The following is an 18,468-nucleotide window of genomic DNA, read 5'->3' on the forward strand; positions in this document are numbered from 1 at the left end:
CACGTTGAATCCCAAACAAATCCAACCCAAACACCACCCACCTGTACCTCCAGTTCAATTAAAATTGAATTCATTATTTCTGTGCATCATATTGGCAAAGCTGCTAATAATAAACGGAACAATATTGTCAGATTATCAAAGCAGCGTTGGTGTGAGTATTGGCTCTGAAGTTCAGGCACCGACTGTCTGACTAAAGCAGCTTTTTCCCCCCTCTCTTTTTTTTGGACTCAAGTCAAGTGCTTTAGATTGAAGCGAGCCTTCGGGGCATAGATTGAGATGTATCCAGAATTTTAATGTTCCCTTTTCAATTGTTTAGTTTAGGGAGAGCTGCCAGGTTCCCTGGTATCTGTCTCTCACTCTCGCTCTTTCTCTCTGTCTCTCTCTCTGCCGCTGTCTTTCCTCTCGTTACCAGCTTTCTCTTTTTCTTTCATTTGTCTTCCTGTCTTATCTTCCCTCCTCACTAACTCTCTTTCTTTCTCCATTTGTTTTCCCCTTTCTGTTTAGCAAACACAGACACATACACACATACTCTGACCAGTGTTCTTTGTGTGTGTGTTGCAGGAATGTAAGCTCTGCAGGTGAGGAGGCGAGACGAAGGATGAGGGAGTGTGATGGCCTGACAGATGCTCTGCTCTACGTCATCCAGACCTCTCTGGGCAGCAACGAGATTGACAGCAAGGTGTGTGCATCTGAGACTGAAAATCTTAGCTTGTGTTTATGTAATGTGCATGGCAGTTGTAAGGGAAAAAGTCTGCGTAGATTAATTAATGCTCTTGAATGTGTTCCCATCTCCATCCAGACTGGGCAAGATTTTTCATACATTAAAAGTGTGTTTTCAGACTAAAAGAAGAGTCTCATTTTCTCTTTTTGCGAGAGTTGGGAAATAAAAATAAAAAAAACAATTGATGGGCCTCCTTTCACAGCCACAAGAAAGAATAATTTTTATTTCTCAAGGAGAGCGCAGTTCATCAACATGTTTTATTTAGGGCAAATTAAAGCTCTTAAATTCAAAGTGTTGCAGCACCTCTTGCTGCCAATTTATCTTTGCCAGTAGTCAAAGTTGAGTGGGTTTATACTCACTTTGTGTTTTTCTGCATGTGTTCATGTTGTGTGTTCATGAGACAGTATGTGGGGGCCAGTCAATACTAGATAAACACTGTCGTGGATGGCTGACTTCTCAAGGTCTCCCTGTCTCCCAGCCCTTCCAAATGACCATCCTTAATCACTGTTTAACCGCCCGCCCCTCTTTGCCGTCTGACTGCAGTTACCAGGAAGACTACTGTCACCACAGTAACAGAGACTGATTGGCAGATGAACCAGAAAGTGGTCACTGTTGAAATAGCGACACACATTAGCCATATGCTCATTTTGCACTCTTTTCTTTTCTTGCTTTGTCTTCTTCTCATTTGCAAAGCTGCTTTGCGCAGATGACCTCCTCCTCACATTGTCCATTCATTGGCCTGTTTAGTTTGCAGACTGATCTGTCTGGTCCAACATTAAAAATACTCAAGAAGTCAACAACATATGATTCATATCTTGTATGTCCACTCTACCAAGACTTTGTGTGTATTATTATTACAAAACTGTATTTGTAACATCAGTGTTCTTAAACAAGAAAGCAGAAATTATAAAGAAAACACAAGCTGAGATTCTTTAACTGATTATCTACCAGTTCATATGGCTGTATACTGGAATAATCAATTCTCTCTCTGTTAGTGCTCTCATAAAAATATCCGCTCCCCACCACTCAGGATTCTTCAGGACTTTTGATCACCCCGACAGTATCAGCTCATTCCTCTTTGCCTTTCATGTTCACAAAGCCAGATAGAAATGCACAAGATCAGAGGAATATTCACTACATGTAATGTGACAATTATGTTTTATAGTCTATTGTCCCATTAAACACAGTCTACAGATTACTGCTATTACACTGTAAGGAACTGCAGGGATATGAGGAAGTTTAAGAGAAATTTTAATAGGTTTCACAGTATGTACTGATGGTGTAAGACCTAATAGACTGAGCACATCATTCGACATACACAATAAGTATAATGCTGACATTTCATAGATTATGTGATGTTGATATTTAACAGCTTGCGTTAAATGTGGTTGCCACTGCAGGGAGAATTTTACTGCAAATCCATTAATGTATGCAGTGTAGTGTCCCAGAGAGTGCGAGGGACAAGCAGATTCTAAAAGCACAGTTTGGAAAGAAGCACAAGGTCATAGAGAGAAAACCTTTCAACGACTGTGCTCTTTTATTAGTTTGTCTTTTATACATTTTTATACAGTTTTTATAGCGGGATTTCTGTTTTCAGGCCTGCTACTTCTGACCTTCCTGTGGAGACTACCGTACAAGCACCATGTAATCATTTTAACACCGAAGTCAACAGTCCTTTTATTCCCGAAACCATGCAGCCGGAAAGAACAGCGCACTGACTAAATGTGAAATAACAAATCGAAAATATAAAATGTCTACCTAAATTGTAAATAAAATGTAACTTCTCCTTTTTCATTCTATAATAGCATGTGAATAGAATTTCAGACATGACTGCAGCTCGCTGGAGTGAGACATGGTTTTGTTTGTTGTGTCTCTTGAGGCTGTTCAATTACACTCCTTTGTTGTTTTTTGCGTGAACCAACGGTCAGACAGAGAGAAGATTGATGATTTGTCATTGTTAATTTCCACTCTGTTGACTCGATGACTCCCCTTTCTTAGTGACACTAAACACGCACACACATACATGCACATGCAAGTACACACACTACAACAACATTCACTGTAAGGATCAGCTTGCTCTCATTCAGACACACTCTCACGCGGTCCTCGGCTGGCGTGTTTGCCTCTAAACTTGGTGTTTAATGGGGTGTGATAGGATATATTGGGCTTGTCATTTTTCCTCATTTACCTGAGTTTCTTCTAATCTCATTTCAAAGTCAGAGCTAACAAAATACAGAAGTGTATTACCTGTGAGATTATCTCTCTTCTCTCTGGCTCTCTCTCTGTCTCTCACTCTCTCTAACTGTCTGGCTCGTGGGTGGGGGTGGAAGGGCGATGGAGTAAAAGTGTGAGAGTGGGTGGCTTTTATTAGCATGCTTTGACTTTGCGCTGTATTTTCAAGCAGTATTTTTCATTAAATGGCATCAAACACAAATCTCCCACCTCAACTTTCTCACTGTATTCATTTAAATGCCCCCCTTTTTCATTGTATCTTGCTTCTCCCCACCTTATCTTCCTCACTACCTCACTTCATCTCTCATCTCTCCCAACTCTCTTTATCTCCAGACGGTAGAGAACTGCGTTTGCATCCTGAGGAATCTGTCGTACCGCTTGGCTGCCGAGACATCCCACGGCCAGCAGGGGGGGTTGGAGGAGCTGGACGGCCTGCTTTGTGACGCCAACATCCGCGACGGAGAGAGCTCTGGCTGCTGGGGAAAGAAGAAGAAGAAAAAGAAGGGAGCCGATCAGGTAAGAGATAATAGAAGATGAAGAGAAAATAGTGGAGATATAGTGAATAAAAAATGTGACGTTGATGATGACGGTGGTGAAGGGCATGGTACGAGTTCCATTGGGTTAAGATCAGCTCACTGTTATATAGCATAGCATATGATTCACATCATTTTCATACTCAAAATATTGAGTGAGACCTTTTGCCCTGTATGGAAGAATTTGCAGTCATTATCTTTCTCTACTCATTTATCAAGGTTTTTACTTTCATGTGTCCCTTATTTATATTTTATACTTTATCAGGCAGTTATGGTAGAGGTGGACTCTGACCAGCCTCCAGCGCGCTCAAACTAGGTTTTGAGTATCAATGTTAGAATTCTCCATGGGCCAAAAAAAACCACACAAACACAACCCATACTTGCATCTCTCAGCCCCATCCCAACTTCACTACTTCACTGATATTGGCCCAAACCAACCCTGAGACCAAGAGCTTTATTTCTGTTTTATTCCATTCATTAATTGGCCATTTCCTCTCCAGGCTAATGCAACACATTGGCTACACTGTGTCTTTCACTCTTCCCAATGGGACACACATGGAACATTTAAACACACAAACACCTAAGAAAAAAGAAAGAAAGAGAGAATTCCTTCCTCCCACCCAAAACCAAAGCTTTACACAACAAAACAGTCAATGCTCTCTGATTCACAAGAACTTCACAGAACTCTAGTGTATGCATCTGTTTGCATTAAATTTTTATGTGGTACACATTAAGGTGTAGAAAAAAAGACAGGCAGAGCTAGATGCAGACACTACCAAGTATAAGGAGACCAGAGGTATACACTTTGCCACAAATATGAGAGTGAGAGGCAGTAGTTACTGAGACGGAGACAGGCACAGAGAGACTGACAGAGTGGTAGGAGCCAAGAGACTGGGTCAGAGGGAGGAAGACAGGGAGGAAATGATGTTCTGTAGAAACTAGACAGGAGGCAGAAAGAGACACAGGCAGTTAGACTGAAATGTAGTCTCCTTAATCATTTATTAGAGGGTCAGACAGTCAATGCCAAGGAGCAGCACAGGAGCCTGGACTGGACCTAAACCCTCCTCATGGACACACACACAGGTTTTTTTGCTCTTAGGAATGTTGTACGGATCTCTGCTTCAGTTAAGATTAAGATTCTGCTGTCTCGTACGAATTCTTGGAGCAAACAGTACAATTTTGGAAACAACACAATGGAAGTTTCAATGAAATAATATTTCAAGTGTTTGTTAAAGCTGAAATCTGTAATATTTCACATAGTTACCCAACAGCAAAGATGGCAGAGCATCTATAGTTCACACTTGATAATCAGATAACCATCGTTTGTATCCAGCTGTAAGAGCTTGAATGTGAATGTGTTGTTTACTTCACTGGCATTGCAAAACACAACGACAACAACACAACAATTTGATCAATTTCCCAACAGCAGGCAGTGTAAAGGTTAAGCTACAGTAAATATGGCAGGTTTAGTGTGTAGATATAATCGTTAAAAAAACAGTATGGAATCAACCTTTTGAAAAATATATTTTGAAGGCTGCATATGGAGCTGTTTCTCATGCTGAAGCAAAAACATTTGGAAATGTTTGATTGCTTAATTGTCAGAGAATTTAAGATAAACAAATTAACATTATACATTGATATTTAGTATGTAGGGTGTCTCTCGATAACAGTTCTGCTGTGGAAAAGTTCATGCCTCTTGTTGTAGTGGCTCTACACAGTTCAAAATGTAAGAAGCCTTTGATTTTATGATCAGAGGATCTATGTATAGATTAAAACATGTGCACATACACACAGATTCCACAGCACCTCTTTCAAGACGCACACTCGCCTAGTTTACCTTGAGACAAGGGGAGGAGGGGAGGCAGTTGAGCGAAACCGAGAAGGTCGATAGGGAGAGGAAAAACTGAGAACTGGAGAGAGAAGGATGGAAATAGAATGAGAAAGTGGGGAGAGGGGGAGGCAACCAAGACAAAAAGCAAGAGAGAAATCAGGAGAGAGTTGAAGAGAGTCAACAGGAGAGAAAGGGGGACAGTATATTAGTAACAAACAGGAGAGAAAAGAGAGGGAAAATAGAAAAAAAGAAGGTGAGATGGCAGTAGGTTCATGGCAACGTGAAAAAGGTGTGGGCATGTCACTCAACAAAGAGATTTAAAAAAAAAAATCAAAGGACTCCAGTGTAGAGGATATGAGGAGGGTGGAGGTAAATGGGAAAGAGCTTCAGGTTCATTCATCAAAGCAAATGTAGGAGTGAAACGTTCTCTCATAGTCTCTCTTTTCAAACGCATCTCTTATCTCTTTATCTTTGCCCCTTTCCCACCTCTCCCCTCCGTCACCATTCTCTCTGACATAGCAGGTTGACAAGGAGCGATTTACGCAGTGTGTCTTTGACTTTTTAATATGTCAGGGTGTCCTGGGGTAAGATGCAGTTTGCTTTTAGATATGCATGCAGTCATTTTGACTTGACATATGCACATGAAAATATACAATATAATTATTGTTATTATGTTTATGATTATCCACAGATATCATGAATATTACAGGTGTGAAACCAGTTCGATTCCTAAAAGAAAATGGTAGCAGTAGGAAAAGTGAATTGACAGTGTTATCTCCTTTAAAAATGTAAATAAACACCCCCTGAAAATCTTGTTTTAGCTAACCTCCAGTGGTTTAACTTTTCACCTTGCTGCAGTGATGTGCAGGTTTACTCAAGGACCTTTTAACCAGAAAATCCAGTAAAACACTGCCTCTCAGTTTGGTGTTAAACAAACTCCAAGAAATGTGTGTTTACTCAAATATTGTTTCATTAATACCAGTTAACATAACAAGTGTGTCCCATACTGTCTCCTCTTTCACAGTGGGATGGCGTGGGCCCCTTTCCAGACACGGCAGAGCCCCCTAAAGGGGTTCAGATGCTGTGGCACCCCACAATCGTAAAGCCCTACCTCACCCTGCTGTCTGAATGCTCCAATCCCGACACCCTGGAGGGAGCAGCCGGGGCTCTGCAGAACCTGGCCGCAGGCAGCTGGAAGGTAACGGTTAGAGTTAAAACTCTTTGCCATCTTATTTCTTCACTTGAGCATTTTTGTCACATGTAAAATGTGGTTGCAGGAGCCCAGGATCATAATCATGTAAATATAGTGTAATCCACTTTCAGTCAGAGTACAGTAAATTACTGTTATCCTGGTGATGTAGAATTGAAGCTCATGCTGCTCTTGCAGTTGTTGTACTTGTGTTTTAATAGAGCATGAGGTAAACACTGAAAACTGTAAATGTGTGTTTATACACATTTCAGTCTCTATTACTATAAAAGGAAGGGATTCATTGTGAGCTTGTCCTAACTCAGCTGTGCACTAAATACAGAGACACAGTATTCACATTGTAAGTAGGACAAACAACTGTGATTATGTGTGTGCATGTACATAAATGTGTTTATGCAAATGTGTGATAGTGTGTAGGCTACTGAGTTCTTTTTAGAAACTGTCACAGCATGTAGCCAAGAAACGCTCTGCACCCAGACAGTTAAATGAAGCAATACTAGACAAGTCCTCTGCCTTAGTAACATTAGTAGACCACCCATAGAATTAGTCTAGAATAAACGGTCGTTTTGCTTCTGTTTATTGAAAATGAGATAGATCGATTGATTAATTTTGTTTTGGGGTATAGAAGACAATGAATACAAGGGATATCATGTGTAAGTGATAACACTTGATTCCAACATGGTCCCTGATGTCAAACAACAGGACAGACAATAACACAACACATTCATAGATTCCTCTAAAAGGAACAATAAAGATCCAAAACCACCTTAAGATAAAATTCCCAATGCCTGTCCTCGTATTCCCTTATTAGTCACAATCATTACATTACCTGACCTCTGAAAACTCCTCTGGATTCTGATAGCTTGATGGTAAGTAGAAGATTGTTCCACAGTTCAGTCCCTGTAAGAAGGCACTTCAAGCCACACTATTTACTCTTGGCACCTTGCAAGAGGGCACACTAGTGCTTGTGGTATGTCCATGCTCAGTATGGACCATGACTGTCTGGGACAGCACCGATGATGAGGTTATACATGTGGTTGAGTTTTAGTTTAGAGTTTTAAATAATTTGGTAGTGATTATTAGAGATTGAGGAAGGTTCATTTTTCAGGATAACCTTGCAGAGTAATACATGTATTTTCATGGCAGGCAAATGCCTATTAAAATGTCACCAAGTGGTTAACATCAGCAAGGATGCAAGAAGAGGTTAGGTTTGTGTTTTAACCCTGATCATCTGGGTAACGTTCACTTCTGTCTTTATTAAAATTCGCAGACTGATTTGGTTCATAGTATGGAAAATAAACAGCTGAAAGAGACAATCAGTTGTAATAATTTTCTATTTGTTGCTACACCATTCTGCTGACTCTGAAATATTTTGAGCACTCCATTTGACAAGGATTGTATGTGTTCTACAGTAAATAATATTGTTTAGTAGGAACACAATAACTGTAATAATGTAAAGGCCCCAAGCTCAAACCCACCAGGGAGTATACCCAGGGTTCAATGGCAGCTGACTGATGGAAGCAGCTAGATGGTAATAATGTATGAGTCATGCAGTCATATTGGAGAGTGTTAGTGAGGGCAGCGTTAGCCTTGATGGAGCTGCATATAAGGCTAAAAGGCACAAAACGTGTGGGCCTAACCTTGGAATGACCTTAAAATCATAAATCTGCACTGGATGTTGTTGGTTGTAATCTGGGAATGTTGATAGAAATGTCTATGTGGTCCAAAAATATCAAAAGCATACATTGCTTTGAATGTATGTAAAAATTTGAGCTCAGGAGGGATGGCAGACAGTGTGGATGAGAGGGATGTCTCTGTGGTCCTGTAAATGTGTGTGGGAGGTGTGTGTGTCTGATTTTGGTTCTGTGAGTATTTCCATTGGTAGTGGAATAGACAGAGACATGGAAACACAGAAAGTGGAAAATGGAAGAGGAGGCTATAGAAAGACAAGGTAGGAGGAGGAAATGATGGGGGGCAGGTGGGCTTCATGAAATCGCATTTTCTATTTTGGATCCTTACTACGTGTGTGCATCTGTGTGTGTGTCTGTGTCTGTGTCTGTGTGTATGCTTTGTTGTGTCTCCTCTAAGCAAGATCCCTCTCCTGACTTTGAGAATAGTGCTGCTGACAGTTTCCAAAGGAGCTGTGTTGGCGTAGTGCTGGCACAGTCTACACTCAGCTGAGCTCTTGGATAAGACATACGATCATTTCCCTCTAAGGGTGAATTAATTCCTAAAATGACGAACCAAAGTTTGTCCATTTTGGTCTTGAAAACAAACAATACTGCATTTTAACATTAGCATACCCCAGAAAGGTACATTTAAACTTCTAGCTTTACACTTCACTTGCTGATATCTATTCCTGGGTGCTGTTTAACACAGCCCCAGTCTTCTTCAGTTGACACACAAGGCGGCACCACTTGAGCCGTTAAGGGTCGAGTGGTCCATTTAAGCATACCTTGATAGTTATTGAGGGAGGATAGAGTGGTCTCCAAGCTCAGAACTCTTCTCTATGGTTCATATAATTCTCCCTCTTACAGTATATCACTTGTGAGTCAGTGTTATGTCTCAGCTGCTCTCATATTGCCCCTGAATATAACATCTCACACTCAACCTCATCCATTGTGCTTCGTCTGTCCCCTTTTTTTACATACCGCAACCACTTTATTTACAGTCCGTCTCTGGTTTAATAAAGAAAGGAAGAAAATAGTCAGTATAGTGACAAGAAGGCAGTGGAAGAATAAAAATGCATGGAATATAAACAACCCATCTCACGGTGCGCAGGTTTGTCCACAGTGTGAGGTGAACCAAAAAAAAAATAGTGTTGCAAGCAAGTAAGAAGAATAGTTCTGGTATTTTTGTCTTTTGTTTGCAAAAGTCTCAGTGGACACTTTGCATCCTTGTTAATTAATTCAAGAAGTAGATTTATTACAGTCATTCAGACTGAACAATACTGAGAAGAGTTAAAAATAAGTTTTAAAAATTCTAAATATATTACATATATATATATGTATTCTCAAAACTTCTACAATCTTCCTGTTTTAAAGAACATTGCCACCACAAATGCACCATATTGTTTGTTATTTGGATTTTAATGCACAAAATTTTTGTTTGCTTGCATTAAATTACAGTGGCCAGTTTTCACTGTGTAACAGTCTTCTCCTTGCTTTCTCCCTGTCAGTGGTCGGTGTACATCCGGGCTGCTGTGCGTAAAGAGAAAGGCCTTCCCATCCTGGTGGAGCTACTGAGGATAGACAATGACAAGGTGGTTTGTGCCGTGGCCACCGCTCTCAGAAATATGGCCTTGGACATCAGGAATAAGGAACTCATCGGTGAGTGCTGATAAAAACTTCTCCAAGAGGTGATATTAGGTGGTGAAACCTCTCCCCACCTGCTTGACGAAATCACTGCAAGGTTCGCTGGCGTTTTTAATCTCTATCAAGTCACATGAATTTGAACACCTGTGCTGTTATGCTCAGTTGGAGTCTCTGTTGTTTGTTTGTGAAGAGCTACCTGAAGCCCATTCTCATCTCTAATTGCATTCTCTCGTAGCCTTTCTACTGTGGTCTGTTCCCATCACGTTGTTCTCATTTAGAGCAAGTCAAGAGGTTATGTTAAAGTGATGTAACAGGGTATGGGTAAAACGCCTGTAGCCTGTTGCACCAATTAGAACTAAGTGACACTGTCTGCCTGTTGTCAAGTTTGCCTTTAAGTATTAAATTACCTTTTGAACCATTAAGTTATGTCATTGATTGAGACCGTTAATTAGTGATTACAAGTGTATATCATGAGCTGGAATTCACGTGATCTAATTATATATAATTTAATTGTAGTGCTGTACAGCTGCCATACATAAATACACTGTGTTATTGTGGAGACTATTGCAATTTAGTTTTCTTTTTCTATTTTAAGTGTTGTGTAAAGTAATTTTACATATAATTAAATTAACAAAGGCCAATGTGTGTTGTGAGAAAATTAGGCTAATGAGGAAAGACAGTGCATGGGTGAGTAAAGGGAATAAACTGGAAATTAATGTGTATTTAAAAGAGAAAGGCTGCAGAAAGAAGGAGAGTGGGAGAGAAATACTGCAGCAGAAGAGATGATCTAATCAAAGGCTTGCATTGGGCTTTGAACAGCACACTGTGCTAATGAGTGAGCCTCACTCAGGCTAACCACATCCAGAGACTCGGGATCACTAGTTAACCTGACACATTAAGACACTTTCATGTTGTGTGTGTGAGATGTGTCCTCTTTGCATTAAACACACACCACGCCTGCACGGATATAACTGTACTGTATATCTATGTGTGTACAGTATTTGCGCGTGTGACATCACTCCTCACCGTCTCTGGTATCTCTGATTATCTTGGCTTCCTGGTGGGCTCAGTGGTTTCTATAGCAACCCTGCTACCCGCGGGCTTCTGCAGCCTCTCTGGGTTTTTGCTGGAGCGTCTTAAGAGTGACCAGGAGTGCCGCCGGCAAAGCTCATCACGCCTATCCTGCGATGATCTGGCTGATGCACGGAGCAGATTACAGCATAATTTAGGCCTTTGCACAAAGACGCTTATTATTCTGATTTAAATATCATCTGTTTATGTTTGTTTTGATTCTTTAGCGCACCTGATGTACTAACAATAAACTTAGGTGTTGTAGAAATTCATACAGGTACATTTATTTATGTTTTATCCCTTCAAAGATTGACAGGGACCATTGCATGGCATCCCTTTTCATCTTTTAACGGCTGTCCACTTTCAGTTGTGTGATAATAACAGCAATACTAGACAGTTATTGTAAGAATGGCAAAACCCTCATACAGTATAACACATCAACATTATTGCGCTTGTGAGGATTTGTGTCTTTGGTAAAGTAGATTTACGTTTTGTCACCTTAAAAATGTGGGTCTAAACTCTACCCTTCAGAAAAATGTCCAACTAAGTATAGAAGGGGTTGCCCTCCAAATCTACGCTATGACAACATATAACATGCAAAGATATTAGATAAAGAGATATGGAAGTAGAAATCAATTAAATGCACTTTATCCATATCAACTCAAACAGAATTCTTACTGCTTACTTTATTAACTGTTTCCCTTGAATTTTAGAATATTATGATAATTTGATTAAATATTGTAATATTCCAAGGTCACAATTAAGTCTGTCTGAGCCATTTGCTCTTACATCGGAAATTTTTTTTTTTTTCATTTGAATAAAATTAAAGTGAAAAGCAGTCCACACACTAGCACAACTTGATAATTTTCTCCATTTGACCTTTAACAATGAGAACTGTATGTTTTGCTCTGGAAATCATTCAACTGTTCTCTAATTGATTCAAATATTAGAGGTAATTGGTCATTTTTTACTTTCGGCCTTTTATAACCATTAGCTTCCGAAGCAGAAAAAAATAAAAAGGAGACAAGTGTAAAGAGAGGTAGACACTGTAATGAATTTGAGAGAGCGAGAAAGTCAAAACACACAGGCTGATTAAAAAATGTAATTGCTTGTAAATTCACAGAGAAAATCAATTCAAATTTGTTTGGCATTTTCATTTGAATGTACGCTTGACTTATTTAGTAGCCTGGTAACATGGTTTAAGTCCTGCATGTTATTAGCTCTCCAAGTGTTATTTCTGAGATTTAAGAGACAGACAATAAGACAGAGACAGGGCCATGGAGGCAAATTAAGATATGTAATAGAAAGAGAGAAAATCAGGGGCGTCACAGATCATCACTCTCCTGTCAGAATAGTGACTAACACCATCAGGGGCATGTCAGCAGACTGGCCTAAAAATAGATAGATAGAAGACAGAGATCATAGATGGCTGTGGCATTAATAGTCATGTAAGCTAACATTATTACTAAAATTAAATAATCTGCTGTAACTATAAACTTATTGTGACACAGAGAGTTCTTGGTTAACTTTGGTTCATTCCTCCCTAACCAGAGTTATTGAAAATGATTTAAAGGTGCAAAGTGTAAGCTATGGCCAGAATTTGGGTTCAAAACATTCATATAATTAACTGACAGCTAACAGCGGCCCATCCTATCTCATAATACCACTTTGTACCTCAAGAGGCGATGCACCAGCTGCAGCTGGCAGATGTATGGCAGTTTGCTCCATTTCCCTAAATCTCTTAGTGTATTAAGTCCAATACATAAACTAAATAAACTCACAAATGTCGAAAAGGAAATTTTCTTACACCTATTTCCCTTACAACTATTAATTTCAGTTGAAATGAATCCTTAATTTAGTCCCCACCTGTTGTGAGTTAATGTTGACTACGTTGATACGCTGCTGTGGCAGTGCCACTTCAATTTCAGAGGTACCCTCAACAGGTGGCCATACGTTGCACTGGCCAGTCCTCTATTATGTTGATATGAACAGCATGACCCAGCATGGGCATCCTATTCCATTGCTTGATTAAGAACGGAAATGTATAATGGAATTTTGGTCCTGGTTTCGTCTTCCAACTAATGAAAAATAGATCTGCATAAAACTTGCTAAATGTTTACTATTACTGTTTATTTTTATCTACAACCTTTTCAAGGTTTTATTTGAACTGACATTGCTGTTTTACTGCCTGGTAAACAAAAATAATGAGCTAAAAACAGTTGGAAACTGCCCAAGCTACAGAGCAGGCTGTTGATTCTTATTGGGATTGTCTTTACAAGAAGCCCTTTCAGGAATTCATTTGCTCAATATGAAAATTGCTTATTACACCTGATAAGACAATGATGGTTGGCCAGATCTGTTTAGCTAGCTAACAGGCGTTATTCAAATAGTCACATAAAATTCATTAGTATCAGTGGAATAAATGATCAGTTCCAAATCAGCTCACAAATCAACTTCTGTTCCAAACTGTTGAGCCTGCCAAATGGCAAATGAGACAGAAAGGGACAGTCAGCGTTAATGACACACAGTGACACAGAAAGACAGAGAGTCTCAGAGATGCAGAGAGAAAATAGAGAGAGGAGGAGAAAAGTGAGAGGGATCACTCAGAGTTGAATCTTTGCTTTTGGCAAGGTGTGAGTTGATGCGTGTCGACAGAAAAGAGGTAGAGGCCAGGCAGTCCTAAGAGACAAGCTCCATTTGGCCCATGTTCACAAGCTTTATTCACCACAGTGGCTCTAACCTCTGAGTCAAACACCATTTCCTTTACACCATGCACATCTGCAAAACAACAGGTTAACCCGAAGCGACAAAGCGATTTCAAAGAGTAGTTTGTGGGTCTTTGTCAGATCAAAGCTCCACCTGATTAGAACATAATTTTGCACATCTAATCTAGAGTAAGTCGAGTCTTTCTGAAAAGCAAAAAAAACAAACCTTCATCTCTTACAACTCATGCGATAGTGTGTCATAAGCTGTTAGTGCCGGTAAGTTTGGCAGCATCACCGTGGGGGAATGGTAGTTTGCATGAGCGCTCAGCAGAGTGAGCGGAGATGAGAATCATCTTTCGCACACAATAACCTCAGAGTGTCAAATCCGCTGGAAAGCACTGTGTGATTGAATGGCGGCGAGACAAGCAAGAGAGGTACAAGGCTGAGGATAGAGGAAAAGAGCAGAGACGGGCCAAGTCAGGCTATAGGAAGGCTGAATAGGGTTGGAAGATAAAACAGTGTAGAAAGAGAAGTAGAGAGAGCAGTGGCAGCTAAAGAGCTAACCACATATGTATGCTTATATTCCAATCCCTCTGTAATGTGATTTAGTGGCATATTGATGTCGCTGAGAATCATTCTTCTCATCTGTCAATGTTTTTGTCTCTCTCCTGATTTCACCTCCTTCATAGTTTTTGATTTGCATAATGCACTATACGCCTGTGTAGCAATAAATGAGTCCCATTCACTGCTATGCCGTCTGTCAGCGCAATTCTTTCCCATTTACTTACAGATGGTAATTTGACACACATGAATTGGGAACAGCCCTGGAATGCCAAAAAGACGCAGTATTTAATTTTTTTTTCAAATACAGCAGCCATTTACTGAAGGTTCCCATAAACATATGCTGTGTAAATCTAAGCAAAGTTGGTGTTAACTGAAATGTTATTAATGCAAAAACTGTCTTAATTTAAACATCGTGAATTAATTAAACATTTATTTTGTATAAAGTGACTGGCTCTGACAGCTAAATCTAATTGTGTTTCTGGAATCTGCAGAAAGTTTTTAATTTAATTCATGATTTGATTCAAGTTGTTGAAATGGCACAGAGGCTTAATCCTATATTGCATTTGTTTATACAAAGCATTGACACTTTTAAGCATTATTTAATAGTTGTATTTATGATGTGCACTTACATTCAAGAAGAATCAAAGAAAATATTTTAGTTCTGACCGGTCAGCTTCTAAATACTAGATTTGCTGGCTTGCTTCCTGCATTTAGACCACAGTAATTGACCTACAACATCAAACAAAGCTCTTCATGGTTTACTTGAAAGTGGCGCAAGACCACCTCTTTCATGTGAACCATGGGGCGCCTGTTTTGGTGCAACATCCAGGTTTGATCACGATGTTCTTGTGTGTAATCGGTGCAGGAATCCTCAGTTCTGTTTGAAACACATCAAATGAAAATACCTTTGAAATACTGATAACATACTGATTGCTTACTGGTTACAGAAGACACCCCATACTTAACTCTTTTTTTAAGTAGTAATAAAATCAATTTGCAATCACTTTCTGAAATAGTAATGACTTTTAAGAAATTCAAAATGTTAAAATCTCAGTGAACCATATCAGCAAAGGCAACACTGTATCAGTGCATAAAATATGTAACAATGATTAAATGTAGTAAGAGAAAATGAGCCTTTCTCTCTTCTTTCACCCTCTTTCACATCTTCTTCTCCTGTTTCTTTGTCTTCTTCTCTTGTCTCACCACACCTCTTATGGGCTTAACCCACCCCTCCTACTCTCCACCCCTCATTTCCACTTTACCATATTAAACCACAACATGAATAGTATACCCCTTTTGCTCCACCTCATTCTGCTTCTTTCTTTCTCTTCTCTCCTTCTCCTCCTTCCAACTGTTTATCCCACACACGCGCCTCCTCTCCGTCTCCTTTCCTCCCGTTTCAGACATGAGCTCATAACGCCTCACCTCCTCTCTCTCACAGTCTCTCGCTCTTTGTGTCTCGCATTGATGACATCAGTGCTGGGGAGTGTTACTGTGGAAACCACATTACTGCGCCGCAGGGATGTCACTAATTGCATGATTGAAAATGTGTGTGTCTGCAGAAGAGTGTGTGCGAGTTAGAGGTCAAGCACTGTTACAGTTAACGCAGATGCAAATAAGGGGTAGAAAAATCACCAGTTTTTCCTTTGATCTAAACATTTTATTCACACACACACACACACACAGACACACACACACACACACACACACACATTGTATTACAGTGAAAGACTGCACTAAGCAGGGGGCAAACATTTACTTGACATGCTTATCCTACTTTTTGGATTCCTGGCTGCACCAAATTATTTTAGATCACTAGAGGAAGTCCATTGTGTTTTCTCCACCTGTGCCAACCTTTACATATATTTTGCTATCCCTGTTGTGAACATAAACATAAGATACTTTAGAAAGCTAGCGGGCCAAATCACGGAGTAACCATGCCCACTGACTGAAACTAAATCGACACACATTTCACCATCCCTGTTGCAGCTGTACTTGATGAAATATCAGTGTCGCCTTCGGGATGAATCTCTTGTGTGTGAGGGTCTGGCATGTCCTTTATCAGCGCACTTTGTTCTCTCTGGCATTTTCCGTCCTCTACTCCTCTGTACCACACTGGGATCACAGCAGACAGAGAAATAGAAACAAAGAACAATAAAGAGATATCAAGGGAGGGGAAAGAAAGGGCTGTCATGCGATGATGAGATTTCTGTCTTACAGCTGTCCCTCCAGGGTCTGACTCATGTTCAGGTCATCTTGGGTGGTGCGCATATTTAATTTTGCTTGTGTTTTTGCCTCTTAAAGGTGAGAAGTGACATATTCAAAGCATAATTTTATTCAAGAAAATGTCTCCACTTGTAATAACTTGGCTGATGATCGCTGAGAAGCTGCACACTGTAACTTTAAATTCTCATTGTGATACAATGAGAATTTTCTATTCTCTGTCACTGTGAGTGTGTGCATAAATACAGTATGTTTATGCATCTATACATCTTCTGAGCCTTCATCTTCTTCATGTCAGTGGAATGTCTTTAATGAAGCCACAGGTTCCTTGCAGGGGGAAAAAATATCCTCTGCCTTTCCACCCTCTCTCTCTCGGTCTCTCCCTCCCTCCTCTGCGGTTGATGCTGTAAACCTGTCACCCACAGACATCAAAGAGAGAGACACAGAGGGCGAGAAATAACTGGTGTGAAAAGCACCAAACACAGAAAGGCAGAATATTTTACAACGACGGAAGCGGCAGCATGCCGCTTTCCAATTTACCTCCATTTCTGACCTGTTTAAACTTGCTGTGTTTCATCTGTTTGCACTCTCCTCTCCATCTTCATTTTATTTATTCATCGATATATTTATTTTTTTCACAAGTTTAAAGGAATGCACCTCACATTGCAGTGCGGAATCAGACCGTCCTTGGAGAGCAGTCATATCTATTTTGGTTTGATGAGGATGCAAGGATGTTGATATTTGGTGAGTGCAGGGTGTGTTTGTGTGTATCCAGGATCCAGAACTCGTTGTAATGCTATAATGTTTTATGATTTTGATTAAGTTAAATTGATTTCAATAAAAAAAAAAACTAACTCCTCCCTGAATGACAATACTGATGTTTCAGAGTATCTCCAGGGTTTGTGCATTGATATAATTCTGGTGTATACTCTCAAATGAAGTTTGAGCTCGGCGAGGAAAACATCTAAAGACTAAAACTCACTTTCTTGTTCTCAATAAAGGAATATTCCCACAAAATAGAAAACCAATACCTTGTTGCTTTGAATCTGGCGCCCCCTGTCGATGATGTCATGTACTGATTCAATCACCTCTGGGAAACTCAAATCAGACAAAGACACTGAAACACTACTTTTGTCACTGAATATTTAATTGCAGCTGCAGCACCCCATAATCATACCACATTTCAAATTGAGCACACTGGGTTGACAACAATTAAAGATGAATGGTTAACCTGTTAAGAGATAGTATAGAAATGATTCAATCATACACATACTGTAGATTTAACTGCAGTTTGAGCCTAAAGTATCCATATCTGTCCTGTAGGAAAGCAGTTATCACAATCATCTCACAACTCCCATTGTAACAGTGGCTTTTATTCAGCCTAGAACATATTCATAGAACCCAGAAAGGCTTTAGCAACATCAGTAGGAGCTTTTGATACAAGTAAGTGTACAGCAGCCTACCTGAGGGACCCCGACCCAGTCACTGATAACTGTGTATTAACCATCCTTTATTCTCAGACAGTCGGACGCCACAACCAATCAAGCGATATCATCTTTCCCCACATCTCCCTGAGACAATTACCTCCAATTTTACTTCAATAACACTCTCCCTTCTCCGCCAGTAAACAATCAAATCACTCCATTGTTGAGGGTAATTGGATCTCTTTAAATCAAATCAGCCATTATGGCCCTGATGAAGCACGCCCTGCTCAGTGGGAGTTAGCGACACATGAGGGAATGCAGCCCAGGAATATATTACCAGCTCTGCCTCGCAGGTGAAGATGGCTATATTGGAGGAGTTGTGTAATACAGGTTTATTAGACTGTGCAGTGATCAGCACTGGGCTTGTTTCTGTCCTTGAGGACATGTTCCAGGTGTAGCTCACATTTCATAGACAGAGAAAAAAGGAGAGGGGAGGTTGTACTCTGGCATGTAGAGGTGCTGTCAGTGTCACAGTAGAACTTCAAAGTAGAAAGAGTCGCCACCCACTCATAAAAAAATCTATCTTAATGTTCCCCTCAGCTCTTTCAGCTCTCTTCTTCCTGTATGACAACCTTTGACCACT

At 40.1% G+C, this 18,468-nt stretch overlaps 1 protein-coding gene across 1 annotated transcript in view; it reads left to right on the plus strand.

Moving 5' to 3' along the window:
- ctnnd2a (catenin (cadherin-associated protein), delta 2a) overlaps window positions 1–18,468 on the plus strand; it is a 252,245-nt gene that overhangs the window by 209,821 nt on the left and 23,956 nt on the right. The window contains exons 16-19 of the mRNA XM_073488891.1: window positions 562–679; window positions 3,287–3,469; window positions 6,342–6,515; window positions 9,703–9,853. Coding sequence (XP_073344992.1) covers window positions 562–679; window positions 3,287–3,469; window positions 6,342–6,515; window positions 9,703–9,853 — 626 coding nt within the window. The remainder of the gene's footprint in view (window positions 1–561; window positions 680–3,286; window positions 3,470–6,341; window positions 6,516–9,702; window positions 9,854–18,468) is intronic.

This window comes from Pagrus major, chromosome 19, assembly GCF_040436345.1.
Source record: "Pagrus major chromosome 19, Pma_NU_1.0".
NCBI lineage: Eukaryota > Metazoa > Chordata > Actinopteri > Spariformes > Sparidae > Pagrus > Pagrus major.